The sequence below is a fragment of the Protomyctophum bolini genome (assembly GCF_963924005.1).
Source record: "Protomyctophum bolini genome assembly, chromosome: 12".
Lineage (NCBI taxonomy): Eukaryota > Metazoa > Chordata > Actinopteri > Myctophiformes > Myctophidae > Protomyctophum > Protomyctophum bolini.
The window spans coordinates 11,017,901-11,037,782 of NC_137873.1; the positions used below are offsets into that span (position 1 = coordinate 11,017,901).

General features: G+C 41.1%; 1 protein-coding gene across 1 annotated transcript in view; it reads left to right on the top strand.

The window, feature by feature from the left end:
* The first annotated feature begins 1,800 nt into the window (after positions 1–1,800).
* Positions 1,801–19,882, top strand: part of LOC308325881 (guanine nucleotide exchange factor VAV3-like) — a 58,639-nt gene continuing 40,557 nt past the window's right edge. Inside the window, exons 1-10 of the mRNA XM_080778615.1 lie at positions 1,801–2,165; positions 6,429–6,545; positions 8,924–8,982; positions 10,213–10,278; positions 12,031–12,154; positions 12,613–12,705; positions 12,976–13,044; positions 13,586–13,689; positions 14,723–14,822; positions 16,600–16,695. Of these exons, the coding sequence (XP_080634741.1) occupies positions 1,962–2,165; positions 6,429–6,545; positions 8,924–8,982; positions 10,213–10,278; positions 12,031–12,154; positions 12,613–12,705; positions 12,976–13,044; positions 13,586–13,689; positions 14,723–14,822; positions 16,600–16,695 (1,032 nt within the window). The 5' untranslated portion in view covers positions 1,801–1,961. The remainder of the gene's footprint in view (positions 2,166–6,428; positions 6,546–8,923; positions 8,983–10,212; positions 10,279–12,030; positions 12,155–12,612; positions 12,706–12,975; positions 13,045–13,585; positions 13,690–14,722; positions 14,823–16,599; positions 16,696–19,882) is intronic.

The window sequence follows — 19,882 nt, forward strand, 5'->3', positions numbered from 1 at the left end:
GCGGTTACGGAAATGGACTCTGTTTACTATATGATTCAATACCTAAGGTTCATACATGAGTATGTATCCAGACCTTTTTTTTTTCCTTTTTTTCTTTTATTTTACAGTCTATGATCCAGACAACTATTCCACAATGTACTAGAATGTAGATAGTATGACGGAAGCAACAGTCTGGCAAAGCGAGACTAGTCGGCGTGCGAATGTCCGGATACGGGTAGGCGGGCTCTAGAACGGATCTAAACAACGACTCCGAGATTAGCTCCGAGCACGTTAATAGAAGCCAGGCTTGTTTCCACCCGAGTTTCCACCAGGTTTCCACTGCTGCGGTTATGATTACCTCGAACTTTTTTTTATATTTTATTTTTTAGATGAACACTCAAACAAATGATTACCCTCATTTGGTAATTCTCATATCCAGTCAAAATGTTTCCTTATTTGGTAGCCTATCCCTATTATTTCAATGAGAAAATAGCGATATTCTATAGATAGAATATTATAATAGTGAACCAGATATATTGACGGTGATATCCATCAATCAATACAAAAATTACACAATTGCGCCCCCTGCTGGAAATAAGCCTCTCTTGTTTGTTTAGGGCAAACCAAGATTATTTTTTTACCAGCTGCAAAGCAGAGCTGGCCAATAAACTAAAGCTTACCTATCGTTTTAAATGTAGGCTATAATGCTATAATGTTTACTGGGCATTCTATTTTGAGGCAACAAAAGTTTGAGCATATAGCTGTTTTGATCTCATAATCTGAATTCATGAACATTCAAGGAAACTATTCACAATCAAAGCAAATTTAACAATATGCTTTATGGCATTATTTAGGATGTCTTGAGACAATTGCCACTGTTATACTGTACTACTCAAAGGAATATACAGAATATTCCTTTGTGTGTTACTGACTCTGACTCTTCTTAATAGGTTAAAGTAGCCTAGGACCCTGCTTGAGGAAACATCTGGCGCTCTGTAGTAGGCCTACCAGATATCTCCTCAACTAAAACAGCTTAAATTAGCTTCCTTCCTGTGTTTATGTCAACTAGAAAAATCTCTTATACCAGGAAGAGCTGTCTGTCTGTCTGTCTGTCTGTGCCTACAATTTATAGACTCTCGTATGTATTTGTATTCATCGATTCTGTCAAGATTGAAAATGTCAGAATCAATAAATACATCTACGAGAGTCACAGCATTTAGGTCTGTCTGTCTGTCTGTCTGCCTGCCTGTCTGTCTGTCTGTCTGTCTGTCTGTCTGCCTATCTGTCTACATGTCTATCCAGTATTATGTGTGAAAGTAACACACACACACACACACACACACACTCTCTCTCTCTCTCTCTCTCTCTCTCTCTCTCTCTCTCTCTCTCTCTCTCTCTCTCTAACGTTTTTATTTTCTAAGTTGTTAAATCCACTTGGAATGTCAGCTGAGAGCCAAAGCCTTTGTGGGAATACCTCAAATGATTATGATTGGGCTACAAGTTCTCATACAAAAAGATAGGCTAAACTCATGGTAACCGTACGGGCTAGGCAGGCCTAAACATTTAGGCTATTTTGAGGTAATTGGCAACAAACCATGGTTCCATCAGATTCCACGGACTAAAACAAACATAGAGTCTATATTTATATGTAAAGCCAAGCCAGACTAGAGAGCTGCAAACATTAAGGATGCCCCATGATGTCCGTGTATTTATTTTTGACAGATCGTAGAGGTGGAGACTGAGGAAGTCAAGGACAGCAGCCAGCCCCACTGACGCCCACGGAGGGAGAGCTGCGCTCACTGTGCTGGACTGGTAGCCTACTCTGTGGAGCAGAGAGGCAGAGCACAGCCGACGCGGTTATAGTCAGAACGACAACTTTCGTCCTTCTGTGCAGTTCGCGATGTTGTCACTCACAGGTTTGAAGTAGTAGACGGAACGGAAGAACTATCTATTTCTTTACTGTTATTTCCCTCGCTGCCTTAATGGAGTACTGGAGGCAGTGCGCGCTGTGGCTAATTGGCTGCAACGTGCTCCCGGCAAACCACCGCGTAACGGGGGAGAAGGCACAGGTGTTCGACCTGGCACAGACCCTGAGGGACGGGGTGCTTCTCTGCCAGCTCCTGAACAACCTCAGGCCTCGCACTATTAACCTAAAGGAGATCAATCTCAGACCGCAGATGTCACAGGTAACTCTTTCTTTGGGCTAGGCAGGCTATCCTACTACTAGTAGCCTACTCAATAGTCTACTGTATACACACAGAGTTTATGATTGAACGTATGAACGGAATATATGAATATATGAACGGTTCCTTGTGGCATTAGTTACACAGAAATTCCATCATACAGCCAGGTCTACGTAGCCTAGGGCCTACTACATTATGTTGAACACTCAAACATCAAAACAAATTCACTTTCAGTTGAGTGTGAAAGACTGAAAGTGCTCTGCTTATTATAGTCATAAGTTGTTCCCTGATATCACGTAATCTTTTAGGCTACAATGTGTCTTTTAGGATTTTCAGTGTAGACCTACATGATGTTTTAGATTTTGTCACACTGCTATCCATGTTGGCGGGCTGGACACAAGGTCATGGCCTTTGCTCTGACACCATGTCAAAAAGATAAGGGCCATTCTCAACATTTGACCAATCAGATAATTTGTATTGCAGACGTTGTTCACGCAGGCCAAACCAAAATCTCCTTCATACAAAAAATAAATAGCCTAGAGTGCATGAAACAGTGCAAAAATGACATAAAACTAGATTGAAACAATTTGTATTTTTAACAAAACAACTGTGACTCATCCAGTGATGATGTGTAGTCTAAACAAGGGTATTATTCATGAACTTCTTTTGTATTGCATGGATGCCCAGGGGAATGGTCCCAAGCCTGGACCAAAACCACGTTCTACCCTGAATCCGGCCCTCCAATCGTCCACTGGAGAGGCCTGATAAAATCCTGACTTTGATCCACCCCTTATTACACACAGACACACTAATGTGTTTGTACAGACAGAGTTTCAGTTTGCTAGTGCTGAGTTTGCAGCCGTGCAACACCACGCGTAGCGTAGGGTAATAGCCTGTCTGTGTTTGCACTATTTCATGTCTGTGCAGCCATTTCTGAGATTCCATGTTTTTGTTACTACAAGAAGAGCAGGTTCAGATCATGTATGATGGGGCAAACTTTTCTAATCTGTACACACACAGCCTACTGCTGGTGACATATGATGAAAACACCCACAGTAGGCATCCTGCATCAGGAAACATCCTATAGCTATACTTAAAACTGAAAAGAAGACGGTTTGTGGGAAGCGCTTTATCTACCAACCTATATTGCATACGAACTGACATGAGACCAGAGAGATGCTATCTGAGTAAGACACAGTTTCCTTTAGAGTAATATAAACCCAGTACTTAATATTTTTAACCCATTCTGACCTGAGATCAGATTCATACGAGGTTTCCACTAGGACACACACTGGTCTGATGAACCCATTCTGACCTGAGATCAGATTCTAAAAAAATGTCAGTCGTTCTTCGATTTTTCAAAAATAGCAGACCTACAAGCTCGTAGCGCGCCACTCGGTGGCGCGCTATGAGCTTGTAGATCTGCTATTTTTCAATAGCTAAAGCATAACACGATGCTAACACCAAAATGGGTTCCCGATCAGAATGGGTTAAGGAACTTGGATGCTGACATATATAAAATGGGACAATATAGAATCAAAATAACTAAATTTGTGCCGTTAAAAAAAAAAGCATTTCAGTTCACTTTAATTTTGACACTTGTATTGTGTCCATTCTATCTCATATGAGTAGACCTACAGTATATAGTGGGTAATAAGCATAGCACACCTTCTATATTATCTCTCTCATATGTGCGGTGTCAGTAAATTAGTGGCCGACATTCAACTGTTATAGAATAGAATGAACACCCAGACTATACAATATAAGTTGCTGAATGGACTGTCGTTGCCTGCAGCTATAGGGCATCTGTGTAACGTTGAGAGAAAGCCATGTGCATCAAGGGGCCCCAGATTTTAAATGGCCACTTCCATTGTGTCCTTCTGACCTTAGATCTGGAGAGTGACAATACAGGCATGGAGGTAATGGAAGCAGTGTAGTGCAGCATGCTGTGATTAAATAGCCCTCAGTCAGAACTATTTATACACAGGGGTTTTCAAACTTCTGAGCATCCACAAACCGACTTGCATTAGGTTCCATCCATGGACCCCCGGCCTACGGGAACCTGGTAGATTTAGTAAATCTACTGATGCACACACTTGGACGCATCATCAGTGTTGTAAACCTGGAATCGTTGGGTGTTTCTGGGTGTTACAACAGACACCCTCCTCCAGGCGACCCGACCAAGGCTGATCAGATCCCGGCCTTTGTCCAAGTGGTATGCTACAGTCAGACCCCCCTCTCTTGTGAGGCTCCAGGCGCTGTGGGCGTCCGGGCCTGGCTCCTCCTTCGTCTGACCAGAAGTGCAGAATCCTTCTGTGCGTTGCGTCGTCGGTGCCGCTGAACAGCACACATCTCATCCTCGGCACCATACAAGGCTGATTTTAAACCCTCCTTGCAGCTATTACTGCAGTCTGTAGTTTTGGTTCCTCCTCATGGAGGAAGTGGTTTGGGCTGCCAACCCTCACCAACCTGTCCTAGATTGCTGTCTCTCCGGTCGTCCTCTGTCTCTCCAGATGTCACCACACTCTTCGTGGTTGTCACCCAGTCCGTTCCTTAAAGTTCATTTCAAATTAAATGAAATTGAACAATTGTCACAATTGATTTGTAGTCATGATATTAAAACATATTGTTGGAATAGTCAAATATTTCCGTATTGTACTATGCATTGTAATGTGCATTGCATTATGGCTAAAATAAACCACTCCTCATACAGCTGGGGGTTTCAACGGTAACAGGTACCGTCGCCCATAACCCATCTCGCCCTAGTTTTTTTCCCCGCCAACCTCACGCTGGCCGCTCGATGCGGCGGTTCTTGTATTCTTTATTTTGTTTTATTGAGAATAAGGTTAGAAATAAGTTTTTGGGTTAGGCATAGTTTTATTGGGGTTAAGTTTAGGAATAGGGTTAGATCTTGTTTTACTGAGGTTAAGGTTATGACTAAGGTTATGTTTAACCATGAATAATTTACTTAGGTTACCAGGCTGAGCAGTTCTGCCGGCTGTACGCACGGAGCGAGTTGGTAAAAGGCTGACTTTGTTGGTATTCGTTTCAACCATTAGGCGTCCCCAGAAGCCACTGCATACAGCCAAGAACTTAGTAGAAAAACAACAACACAAAGGTATGCTGGATTATGAACACAGTCAGTATTTAATGTCCTAATTTATATGTATAATTTAATGATCCTTATACGGTTAATTCAAGAGTTAAATGAACTCCCTGGATTTGACTGTGTATCGGATTAATTGAAAAATGATGAAGGATAGTGATAAGACAGATGGCCTGGTTTTACTTTGTATTTAGCTTTGCCACCTGGGACCCATAAAGAGACCATAAAAAATGATTTGCACTATGTCATCGAATAGTGCAAATCCTTCAGTTTCAATATGTATAAATTAATCCTCTCAAACTCAAACACTTACCCATAAAACCCATAGAATTAGTGAAATTAGAGTGTGCTATGTATTTGGTCTGCTTTTGTTTCAGTTTGTCCCTTCTTATGTATCACTTTAAGTTGAGCTGCTGCGCTGAACATTATCACTTTGTTTTGTCCATTATGAATTTGGGGTTGAGTTTGGTCACTTTCAGAGTTACAGACCTGTTAAGTGTCCATTTGGTTCCCCGGAACCCTATCAAGGACCTTCCTGGGGGTCCATCGACCCCACGTTGAGAACTCAGGGCATTCATTGTGTATTATGCCACGTTCATCCACTTCCTCACAGACACAGAGGTCCCCGGGGATGGAGAGCGATTGAGTAATCACAGGCGTCTCCTCGATGAGGTGCTCTGATAAAGAGCAGCCTATTTGTGCTCACATCCTACGCAAAATCACAATCTGGTTGCAGGCAGTCCATATTTACCTCACATTATCAAAAATATTAAGTCCTGAGTTTGTCATCTTTCAAAGTGTTGCTTGATTATGTGTATGTGTGTGTGATGAGACAATTAAGGTCACAACATGGTTTTTAACCATGTTGTGACCATCTTCTAGAAAAGGGTCTGTGTCGCTCTGTGCGTGCGTGCAAATAAGTGAGTGCGTGGATGACAGAGTGAAAGAGAAAGAAACAGTGTGACATCGTGTTGGCTGGCATGTCGTGCAAAACATGTGACATGGCACAGTGCCAACAATATTGGGTAGGAAGGAGCAAAGGGACCAAATTAATTTCCCTGTGAGGGATATTACTGTCAAAGTTAAAAGAGAAGAGTGAAAACCTGACAAGTTCTGAAGAGAACTGATTCTTACAGTGCATGTTTTTGTTTTTAATACAGTTCCTGTGCTTGAAGAACATCCGGACATTCCTGACGTCATGCTGTGAGGTTTTTGGGATGAAGAAAATCGACCTATTTGATCCCTTTGACCTGTTTGATGTTCGGGACTTTGGAAAGGTAACATCAATTCAAGACTCCATGTTCGGTATCCCCTGATATCCTCCACAGCACCTTTCTAAACTAAAAGTTGTTGTATATATGGAACATAACCTACTGTGAACTTGAAGCTGTTCACAAAAAGTTTACCTAACTTTGCTACTACTGTACTACAGGGAAAACATGCATTGCACAGTCACAGTCACATATGTTACTCTTTTTACTCGTTGTTTGCTCTTTCTTGCACTCTTTATTCTATCCCTTTGTTTGCTGTGCTTGTTGCAGTGTTTGCTGTTTGCTGTTATTGAGAATCACTCGTCTAAGCAGGGGCTTAATGTATATTGGTGTGTCTATGGGTGAAAGGCAACAATGCACGGTATAGTACTAAGCACGGTGTCTCTATGTGAAATGCAACAATGCATGGTATAATGCAGACACTTTCCCGGTTTTAATGGGTTAATTCAAACATCCCCGGCTCTCCCCAATTTCTGCTCAGCAGTATTGTATTAATACTAAATATTAAATTGTATTAATGTATTGTAAGAGAGTGAAAGTGTCAGTGTGCTTGTCTGTGACAAGGAACCCCTCAGGGCTCATTATTAGAGCTGTTCTACTTCTCTAAGTGGAGTCGGAATATTTCACTCAGTTGATGTCAATATCCGCGGGCGCCTCGAGGCATTCTTTTAATCTGTTTTAGCCGTTGGGGACTTGGCTTTAGACAAATGAAGACATGCAGAAAAACTCCATGGTTATTATACGTATGTGTAGTAGGCTACAGTATCTCTGCTGTCTGGAAGAAACCACCTATGTTTATTTTTCAGGAAGTGGAAAAAACGTCTAGCTTAAGTGGAGTTAGGAGGTTTTTGGCAAAGCGCCTTTTAATACTTTTCATTCATTCAATATTATTTTTTAATCAAGACACAAACATAAAGGGTGTTCAATAGCACTGATTCATGATTTCTTTTTAATATATATATTTTTTTTGAGTTAGGTGGTTTCTTCCGGACAGCAACGATTTATACATAATAGGTAGGCCTACAAGTATGAGTATATCTATTAGGGGTGTAACGATATAGTAACTGCATCGAAAAACCGATTTTATGAAAATGATTTTATGAAATGAAAACAGCAACATTGACGATGTATCGAATCGTATCGTTTTGCAATGCAAATAATCGGTATCGAATCGTGTTGCTATGCAAATAATCAATACTACATTTTTGTGCATGGTATTTAGCAATTTTTTGAAGAAAAAATAAAAAGAGGGGTTTAATTACTACTTACTAAAATAATGGCAATGCATTTTAAATAGTTACTGTATCGATTTCAAATCATTGTATCGTATCGTATCGCCATAATTTACAAATATCGTCCTTGTATCGTATCGTCAACCATGTATCGTGATACGTATCGTATAGCTGTTAAAATGTATCGCTACACCCCTAATATCTATGCAATGTATGGTACGTGGCTACGTGCAGTACTTGTTTGTAGTGTATTTGTCTTGTATGTGTAGTATACATACTGTATGTAATATCAGTTATTATTATTTCTGTTGCTGCTATCAACTGCCTGATTCAATTGCTATGCTCTATTTGACTCTATTTGACTGCTCATATGAGCATTTCTGTTGGCTATATTTGACTTGTTTTCCTGTTTCTTTTTTCTCTATTTCTGTATTCTTTCCCCCCGGAATTTCACCCACTTTTTTACACCAGTAACTCTGGGATGTGAAATCATTTGAGGTTGAAGTCTATTTGTAGAATATAGATAGATACTGTATATAGTGTGTGTGTGTGTGTGTGTGTGTGTGTGTGTGTGTGTGTGTGTGTGTGTGTGTGTGTGTGTGTGTGTGTGTGTGTGTCTGTCTGTGGATGTGGATGTGGATGTTCAGGTCAGGATAAGTGTGTGTATGGAATGGTGACGTGTACATTTGAGTGGTTTTCTCTGTACTGTATGTGCACATGTATGTGTATTGTGTTTGTTTCTTTCTGAGTTGCAAAAAAGCCAGAAACAAACAAACAAACAAACAATAAAAGCCCTTGAAATTTTGCTTTTCAGACCCGCATTCATCACATTTTTCATTGTGTCAGATAATTATTTTTTAACATTTAAAAAAATAGCAGATGTAGCCCCTACGGCCTACAAGCTCACAGCCTGTTCCACACGGCGGAGGTCTGCTAGTTTTGGAATTCTTTTGAGAAATCTCGAAAATATTTGGAACATTTTGAATCATTTAGATGAGTTTTTTCAACATGAATCTCTTTTGAGCGTCCCTGGCACAAAACCCTTTCAGGTGGAGGTCCGTGGCCAAATGCATGTCCTTGACACGAACAAGTTTGAGAAGCACTGCTATGAGCATTCACTGTTGTTACCTCTCCTTCACTCGCATTCCACAGGTGATGGACACTCTCTCAAAGCTCTCCTACACAGCAATCGCTCAGCAAGCAGGATTCAAGTAAGTCACACATTACCCCCTCACTCTAGTCTCCTGCACACGCATGTTGTCTCCCACACACACACACACACACACGCATTATGCCTTGGTTCGCACGACCATGTTAAAGCGCAAATAACATGCATTTTAAAACTGCTTTTAATATTTAATAATCATATTGTCTATGTCCCTCAAAGTTATTTCTAATGGTTTGAGCCTCAATCACCACTCTGATATAACCAGTCCTTGTCAATTCTTTCTGGACTTTGAAAGCAGTTTTAGCTGCAGTACCACAATGTCCTGAGGTGGAGAGGGTGCTGATATGCAGATTATTTAATATTTGAGTCATTATAATACTCATGCTAGATAAAACCAGGCTTGTTTCCATTCCATGCCAGCTTGGAAAATCAACAATGGTGGACATTGTAAACAAAGTGGAAATGCAAATTTGCAACCGAAGACTGAAGAAAAGGAGGAATTATACAAAGTAGGGTGACATTGATGACATCACGATGAGGCCAAAATCAGTCGAGCTGTTTCTGAGAGCAATTTCCATTAAAACACCCATATGACATGAAGGCCTGATTGTTCAAAATTGGTTATTTGTGGGGATAGAAAACACACATGGGAGCCCCAAAAACACAAAAGAAATTGAAAAAGTTGAATTTTATGTTATAGGTCCTTTAAAGTAGTTGGACCCGTTGGCCGCGCCGTTACCCGTTCGTATCACCGGCAGCACTCGCTGTCTTTGACTTTATTTAATTTCATCAAAGTAGTGTCAGATGGTTTGACTTCATGCCGTTCAGCTAGCATCTCATGGCTGAGAGGTCGGCTATATAGAGGCAAAAGTGGCTGGTTGCCTAGAGGCGAGGCAGCATGAGAAAGATAGCTTGCTAGTACGGCCACTACGGCAACCAATGAGAGAGATAGCTTGCTAGTCCAGAAAGGCAAAGCGATCGATCACACAGCAGCTGGTACAAACCCTGCCATGGCTCCCTGGAGTGGTGTTTTAACTGTTAAAACCTGTTAATATACATTCGAAGGACCATAAAGACTTTAAAAACACCATGTCATGACATCTTTAAACTCAGACCAAGGGTCTGACAAAGACCGATAGATAGATAGATAGATAGATAGATAGATAGATAGATAGATAGATAATTATCTTCTCTGTCTGTGTGTCTCTCTCTCCCTCTCTCTCTCTCTCTCTCTCTCTCTCTCTCTCTCCCTCTCTCTCTCTCTCTCTGTAAGGCCCTTCCCAACGGAGGAGAGCGTGGAGGATGAAGACATCTACACTAATCTGGAGGACATGATTGAGTATGTATGAGCCTTTTCATCTCTCCACAGGACCATTACTTGCATTGGTTAAGTGTGATTACTTCACTGAGAAGTATACTACTGCAACTGCACACACACCCTCCACTAGCTCTCTCCCCGGTAACAAGATGACTCGCCCCGTTTCTGTTTTCCTCCCAGAACTTTCCCCAGTGAGGGGTGAGAGGCTGGACAGCAGACTGCTGGACTTTGAATTTCTCTAACTATAAACTTTCATGACAGCAGACAGCAGTACAAATTTAATTTATGAAAAGCTACTACATTTAAGTCTGTTCACAGAAGTTGTTGTAGGCTATGTGGGGATTATCTGACGAGGTACCATTTGAGTGTGCAAAACCTTACATATACTAAATAATACTACATTTTTTATAGGGTCAATATAAGTACAATATTCCTCTCCCCAGGGGGTCTAGAAACCCATGTGCAATTTCCTTTAAAAAAGAAAAAACATTTCTGTGTTATAGCGTCAGAGGAAACGAGTGAGTAATAATCTGAAAATCTGCTGGTGTGTTTGCACACCTCATACCCTGGAGGTCTTGGTGTATACGTGACAAGGATCACAGCGCTACCATTGATGGACAGACAGATAATCAAGAGTGAATGGAGATCAGTTTTAGCAGTACACATACCGTTTGGTTTAGAAAAGACTGCTGAACCTCCTTTGTGAAGTCTTCAATGTAGGACAGTATGTGGCTTTCTGAAGTAGTAGTATAGCAGTCAATGACAGAGGTGTGTTAGCTACATTTAATTTACCAGTTAAAGTAACCTTTTGAGAGCAGTTTCAATAAAACGTACTGTTACACTTTTACTCAAGTAGCCTAATTATTTCCATTATTATTTTAAAGTAACAATACTTTTACTTCAGTTTGGTTTTTGACTGCTTTATCCACTTCTGAAAGTTGATCCCGCCTAAAAGTGGGATTACATATAATCTCTTACATAGCGTTTTACAATTTCTGTTTACATTTAGTAATACATATTAATATAGTAAAATATATAGTGTAAACTAGGTAATGGATTGGAACAGTGGGCTATTATTCATAAACCTTATTTCTGGACACTGACTCTTAGAAATATATAATTTTAGGTTGACAAACTACATACAGTAACTAAATGTTTTGGACACGTTGTTATTGACCTGAATATCCATAGATATTCTACCCACGTTTGTTTTCCAAACATTCAGATCTGGCCTATACTGAAAGTCCCAAATAAATGAATAGATAAATATGAATTCTGAAAGCCACAGGAAACATTTGACCTTATAAAAGTGATAGGATGTGGTGGTGAGTGAGTAATGGGTGGTGTGTGGTTGCAGGTAGTAAGCAAAGGAGAAGGTCATCTCCTCTTATATTGTACGGCTTCCCTTTTTTGGGCATGTCATAAAATAGGCAAACATTCTGAGAAAATAGGCAAACATTTGGCAAAAATAGGTGAACATTCAGAGATAGATTAGCTTATATGAGAAATCCACCACCAGGCAATACACAGGTTGTATATCTGCTATTTTTGAGAACCACTGTTCTGAACCACTGTTCCAAATCCTAAGCGTTTTCAGAAAAAAACTAAAATCGAAAATGACATAATGCTTTTTAATGGGTTCATTATATATTTAATTCAATTTAATTTAACTGGTATTCGAATGGCTTTCAAAATGGCAAAATGTCATTAATTCATTAATTCATTCGTGTGTGTGTGTGTGTGTGTGTGTGTGTGTGTGTGTGTGTGTGCCAGTATGAATTCCCCTGAGGAGGAGGAGGACTTGTACTCTTCGGTCTACAAGCTGGAGGAAGACTACGATGAGAGTGGAGAGATCTACGAAGACCTCATGAAGACCTCCGAGCATCTCCAGCCACAGGTACCACTCTCACACACACACACACACGCACGCACACACACGAGGTGCATGCACGCATGCACCTTCATGTTGAATTATTGAGACAAAACAAATCCCAAATCCATAACGTTCGTAAGTACATTTACTTAAGTACAATTTGTGCTTATTTCCAATTTCCAATACTTTTACGTCTACTCCATTACATCTTACTGGATCCAAATATTGTACTTTTACTCCACTACATTTATTTGAAAACTTTAGTTACTATAGTTATTATTATTACAGAACATGCATTGACCCCTTCATTTTGGCCATTTGAAAATAGCTGATCTACAAGCTCACAATGTGTTGCAATGCAACGCATTGTGAGCTTGTAGATCTGCTATTTTCAATATATATATTTTTTGCAACCCATTTTTTCACCCAGTGTCACTAATGTAATCCTGGGCGCTACACTTCCCACCACTGTGTACCTGCAGAAGCAGCTGGAGAGAGACGTCAGGAGCTGCTGTCTGATGGAGATCAAACAGACGGAGGAGAAATATTCAGAGACTCTGGAGTCCGTAGAGAAGGTATAAAACACGGGTTCCCAAACAGTTATATCAAAGTCACACAGAGGTGAAAGCGTTCTGAACGTCCCGCTGAGATTTACCAAGCCCCCAGGGTTATAATTGTACAGTCTTCTGGGTGCCTCAAAACGCCACTGAGCAACTTCCGTTGAAATGAATAGGGTGGGGGGGGTGATATTAACCCAAACAGTTAATATCAAAGTCACACAGAGGTGAAAGCGTTCTGAATGTCCCGCTGAGATCTACCCACCCGTTGTCTCTTCTTTATTGCAGTATTTCCTCATTCCTTTGAACAAGTTCCTCTCCGTGACAGAAATCGACAGAGTTTTTACCAACCTCCCGGTAAGTTATCGATCAGCCTGTCACTGTTACTATTGATGTTGTACACTGGTGGTACCATTAGGAGAGATAACTGGTGGTACCATTAGGAGAGATAACAGGCCAACGTTGATCAAAATAACAATTCTTCTACATTCTCTAATTGGGTAGACTTCTTAAATTAAGTAATGCAGATGTTTAACAATAATTTAACTCTTGACAGCGGTTTTTTTTTAGAAAAAGGCTGATGTACACCTGGAAAGGTTGGTGACAGCTGCTTAGGTAGGATAAAGTGCATATCATCAAAATGGGATCTCTGAATAACAAAGAAAATGACCCGCACACTGTCAGGAACTTGTGTGCTCTTTATTCGGTGTTTCGGTCCTTGGACCTTCATGAGGACATACAATGTTGTCCGTCAAGAGTTAAAGATCTATAAGGGTCTATTTGGTTACCAACTCTCCATCATTTAGCTAGGGGGACCACCTGGAACCCCCTCAAGGACCACTGGTGTCGGACAACGTAAGCATTGCTACTAATGACTTCCCTCTTTGACATCATGCAGGACCTTGTCAAGGTGCACAAGAGCCTGGTGGTGGACGTGCAGGACTCCATCGTCAACAAGAACGCCTTAAACCTCTACCAGGTCTTCATCGCCTACAAGGACAGGTAGCTATATATATATATATATATATATATACATACACAAGGGCAACTGGCCAACTTCATTTATATGTGGCGCGCAGGCTCAGCTGTTCCAATTCCAAACATGCAAACATGACCCGCTTTAATTACTTAGTCAGTAGCTTAATGACTAAAATGTATTGTCTTTGTATTTGTATTTAAGTTAATAAAGTTTACATAAGTAAACTAAATGCATTTAAAATTACATAAAAATGGATTCCAATTAAAAAACAGCAAGAAACTGTCACGATCAGAGTCAGAGGTGTGTAGGACCCAAGCGCAGGACAAAGGCAGAGGATGAGGCAGACACAAGGCAGGTCGAGTGCACGGTGGTTTATTAACCAAAAACCAGGTATAGGAACAAACACAGGAAACACGAGGAAACTAGGGATAACTAGGAGCAAGAAATAACACTGGGACTAGGAATATACAAGGAACCACGAGGAGCTGAATAACACTGACAACAATTTACGAACCAACAAAGAACTGAAAACACAAGGGCATACTTATAGACATGGGATAACTAGACACAGGTGAACAAAACTCAAACTAAGAGGACACAGGTGGAAAACAAAGACTAATCACAATACAGGTTAGACAAGGCAGACAGAACTACAGGGGCAGACAGGATGGCACAAAACAAACTACAAAATAAAAGGTACACAAGAAAACATAACATGTCACGGACCGTGACAGAAACTATTCAGGGTTAAAATAGCAGATCTACAAGCTCAAAACGTGCCGCACTGCAACGTGTTTTGAGCTTGCAGATTGGGTATTTTTTATATAAAATCTAAAATGACAGATGCTTTCCTGGCTTTGAATGGATTATGCCCTTGTTGTCTGCCGAAGATAAAATAGCAGATCTACCAGTTCACACTAGCTTTTTTATGATTATGGATCATTTGTGTGCCTATTAATGACACGCCCAAAATACGGATGCCATGTTGAAATGGACATAATTTAAATAATGTTTATGATCCCTTAAAGATCAAACACTGTTGTTTCTGCCCTGCAGACTGCTCATCTATGGCATCTACTGCAGCCGAGTGGAGTCGGCCATCGCCATTCTAGACCTCATCTGTAAGGAGAAGGTGGATGTTCGACTGAAGCTGGAGGTCAGACACATTCTGAACACTGTTTTAATTAAGGAACATGACTTACTGAACTCACCACATCTCAGCAGCCCTGTTACACACACATTTTGTTGTTGTACAATGTGACTTGTAGATCTGCAATTTGTCCGTTTAAGGTTTATGGAAAAAATCGGTAAAACTCCAGCAGTTCTTCTTCGACGGGAGATCTCACAGAGGCTTGTCTGCTTATCTGGCCAGCTGTGGCAAGACCTTCCCGAGCTGATTTAGCATGCAGAGAAAACATGTCAACTCGCTCATAGTCGTTGGCTCTGTATCTGGGTCGATGCCACTGACAGAGGCCTAGAAAGATCACCTACAGTATGGCTCTGACAGGTGACTTGTATCAATGCTCAGAGTGACGCCTTCCGTTTGGATCTTCTCCAGTGATCTTCTCCAGGAAGTGACATCCTCTTGTGTTTCGGCCTCACACCAGCACATCGTCCACATGGCAAACGACACCCTCGAACCCTTCTGTGACCCCCGTTACCATTCTGTTCTGAAAGTGTTCGGGGGCAGATGCTATGCTGAAAGGTAGACAGACATCTAAAGTAATATCGCCGGAGTAAAAGGGGAAGATAAGAATAGTTGTACAAAATGGCGTTGTTAAGGCACGTCTGGCAACATTTTGTGTTGCATGTGATTTCACACCAGACTATGCAGTATAAGGGCACATCTGGGCCCCCACTGCTGTTCTGATAGAAGATACAATCTACTACTGGGGGAGTGTTCCTTATTTCAATGTGCTTTATACATTTGATGTCGACACTCACATATGATTAAAACCAAAGATTTCTGCGAGACTGCGACTGTTCCAGAGGGGAGGATCTACGTACCACTCAGCCTGTGTCTTGGGGAAGGTAATCTTTATCTATGGAGAAATTACAGAGTGGGACTAGTGACATCTACAAGTTGGACACCACCACAATGGTCTGGTCATTAATTAACACCAGATTCTCTCCACCACATGCTTCAATGTCACTCTGCCAACATGATTGGGACAAAGATGTATATAGTTGGGGGCCAAAGGTTCTTGCCGCCACCGTACTACAGCGACAACATCATTGTGTTTGACACAGAGACCAACACAGATTCTATACAGCATCTTCCAGAAGGACGCTGGAGTCATTCAACCTTTACCTACAATGGAGAGCTGTACATATTTGATGGCTGCAACTGGGGCCAGACCTTCAGTGATCTGAGGAAATTCTGCTCAGTCCGGAAACCCCCCTGAAAGAAGGTTGAACCCAAGACAAAAGGCCCGTGTGCATGATGTGCAATGCGTGGTATGTGCTCTTGCATGGTGGGAGATCGTATCATCCTCGTTGGAGGATACAAACACGGAGTCCACACACCCACTGATGACCTCGTGGCTAATGCACATCTTAGACTTGAGTCCTAGTCTGAAGACGATATGTAAGATAGCAGTTATTCAATGCGGTCTGGAGCAGTCTTAACTCCCACAGGTGGGAACTAACTGGGAGCCACAATCAACAACAACAGCATAACTAGAAAATACTGTTCCTGAAGTTAGCAAACAGCGAGCCCACCATAATAACATGAGTTATTGACAAATCAAAACTTTTGATGATTTTGAATAATTAATCCGTGAATATACTGTTTTTAATAGATGAAAAGGCCTTATGTCCCACAAGGCATGAAGTGGATAGGTAAAAGGTAAAACTAGATGAAGAGTGTTGTTGTGATATGTTGTGTATAACAATGTCCTGGTCTTGTTTAATGGTTGTTGTATTTTCTATAGGAGTGTTCTAATAGGGCCAACAACGGAAAGTTTAAGCTGAGAGACCTCCTGGTCGTTCCGATGCAGAGAGTCCTCAAATACCATCTCCTTCTGCAGGTATACACTTTCAATCTGTATGTATTCAGCCAATATCTGCAGCAGTGCAGGTATACGCTTTCAATCTTTATTTATTCAGGGGATATTTGAACAACACTCTGTATCCGTGTTATTCAAGAAATCGTGTCAATTTGTGTCGTTGCTGTCCAGAAGAAGCCACCTAGCTCCATTTTATTTTTCGCATAAATCAATGCTATTGAACACCCTTTACATCTTTGGTTGAAAAAAATATTGAACCTTTATTTATTTGTCAGACAAAATAAATAAAGATAACTCACGAATAGATTTAACCAATATTTATTATAGAATCAGAATACAAGTGTGCATATAATATATTATGTTGGCGTTCGGCTCTGCTGCAATTTTCTCCCTGCTCGGCACAATTAAACACCATCATTAAACATAAAGAGCAGGGAGATAGATATACAATAACACCAGTGGCACTGGGGTGGTGGTGGGAGCAAACAGTGCATAACAACAACCAGGAACCATAGCAGGAGGAAGGCAGGAAGAATGTGTGCAGTCTAGGTGAGCTTAAATACCCCGTCCAATTGGTCAGCTGACTGCCACATCAGCGAATTACATGTGGGTCTTGCAAACACTGTATACGCCCACATAGTAATGCAGCATATTAACCCCTCGAATACATTTATGTCGGTCGGTGGCCAAATACATATTTTATTTTGACAGTCCTTGAAAAGGTTTTGAGCACCACTGATGGTGTTGTTCAGAGAACAGTTTTAGAAGACATTTTGCGGAATCGGCCTCAGGTCTTAATGGGTTAAACATTCATAGGTACTATTACACACCCAGGAGGCGTTATCCAGGATACGTGTTATGTCACTCCTCTCTAGTGTTAACATGCACTGCTATTTTGTTATTGACCTTTTCGAACAGCTGTTTGTCATGTCATGCTCAGAATGACCACATGAGGGCGACATCCTCCATGTTTTGCTCCATTCACCAACTCAGTGTCACTGCAAAAAAAAAGTCCAAGTCACTCTTGTCGAGCCATTTAATCTTAAATATAATCCTAATCTTAATCTTGTCAAATTCTAAATATTTGTTGACATATGTGCCTATTTCTTTTAAACAAAATGTATACTGTATGTTCTTTTTTGTTATTCTTATAACAGTGCAGTCCTGAGGAGGAAGGGTGATCTCTCTCTCTCTCTCTCTCTCTCTCTCTCTCTCTCTCTCTCTCTCTCTCTCTCTCTCTCTCTCTCTCTCTCTCTCTCTTGAAAATATAAATTCACACTTTTCAATATTTTGAAAGAGCATGGGACTAAGATAAATATTTTCATTCTGTTTTCCAAGAAGTGAATGTGATATTGTTTATTGATGTTTTTGGTGTCTCATAATCCCAGCTCTTATGACAAGTCACGGAAATAAAGATGCATTCGCACGCACACACGCACGCACACAGAGAGAGAGAGACCGACAGAAATAGAGAGACAGAGAGAAAGACCAGAAACCAGGCCCAGTCCACTGCTGATAACAGATGTTGCAAGAGAAATAAGAAATCAAGATCTATGAAAACAAGCCCAAAAGAAGAAACTATAGGCCACATGAGCACTTTGTTTAAACATTTTCCATGTGCGAGTCAGTGCGACCTGTTGTGAGCTTGTATAGGTCTGCCATTTTCAAAAGAAAATCTTGAAAAGTGAAGCATGTATAATGGCTATGTACATGCAACGTTTTTTCAACGAGAAAAGAGCAGTCAAAGCCTAATCAATAAATGCACCACATAACTCGAGAACCGTTCGCCCCACTGACTTCAGATTAGACACCCGTTCCACACCCCCACAGGGAGTGCAGGGCCTGGTGTCGAGTCGGTCAGACCCACGGTTGTCCAGAACCACCACCAAAGGCCTCTGCCCGGGCTCTGGACAGGGCCCAGGGTCCATATATGGAGCTGGCCTGTTCTGACATCACAACACTCCATATTTGGGCATGCCTGACATCACAACACTCCATATTTGGGTATGCCTGACACAGAACTCCATATATAGGAATAAAGGGACAAAGACTACTAAGGTACTCTGACACGGGTACAACGGGTGGGGCATGGATCTGCAACTTCCATTGTTACCGACTTGGTGCTCTATAGCCGGGCCTAGTTAACTTATCATCTGAGAAGATGGCCGTGGCCTGCATATAGTCAATAGAGCGCCGCAGTCCCGCCCCCTTTCAGAAAAGCGAGTGGCCCAGGAAGTGAAAGCCCCATGCATTCTGCCATCGGCACTTTTAATATAATTTATTTAAAGACGGTTACGCCGCGGACAAAGCCAATTCGGATCGTGACGAATCATGACAATGAACACAATATTTTGGGCCGATCAAATAATTTATAAGACGAAAAATAAAAAATAGTGTTGTCTCCTGACTTTCCTTTCTTCTTTCTAATGATTTGATCGTCCCAAAATATTGTGTTCATTGTCATGATTCGTCACGATCCGAATTGGCTTTGTCCGCGGCGTAACCGTCTTTAAATAAATTATATTAAAAGTGCCGATGGCAGAATGCATGGGGCTTTCACTTCCTGGGCCACTCGCTTTTCTGAAAGGGGGCGGGGACTGCGGCGCTCTATAGAGGAACCTGATTGTTCATTTTCATATATAGCTATGAACCTAACATCCATCTAACAGTAGAATATCTGTACGATAAAACTATGAGTATACACTGTGACTATAGAGTGCTATGTCTACATAAAATCTAAATTACATAAATTGAGTCTTTGCATACGCCTGTAAGGTTGTCGAGGCTAGGGCAAGTGCTATACGGCTAAGATGGAATCTGAAGAGGTGGGCTTTCAGACTATAGGGCGGAAGATTGGGAGTGAGTCTGCAGTTCTGATTGCAATGGGAAGTTCATTCCATAGTTACAATTTACAATTTAAAGGCTCTATACCTCTCATTTTATACTCTTGGAGATTCTAGAAGCCACAAGCGTATAGGCCCGCATTCTGGGATGGCAATATACTAGTAATAGGGTACAATGATGAGCTCTTTAAATATGATGGTATGCCTGTCTGCTGGACCATTAAGGGCTTTATAGACGAGTACAATGATTTTAAATTATATTCTATACTTCACAGGGAGTCAGTGGAGTGCAACTAAGCATCACTAATCCGGTGTTATTCGTTTAGTGTTATAAAGCCACATAAAAAATCATGTTATCCCCATTT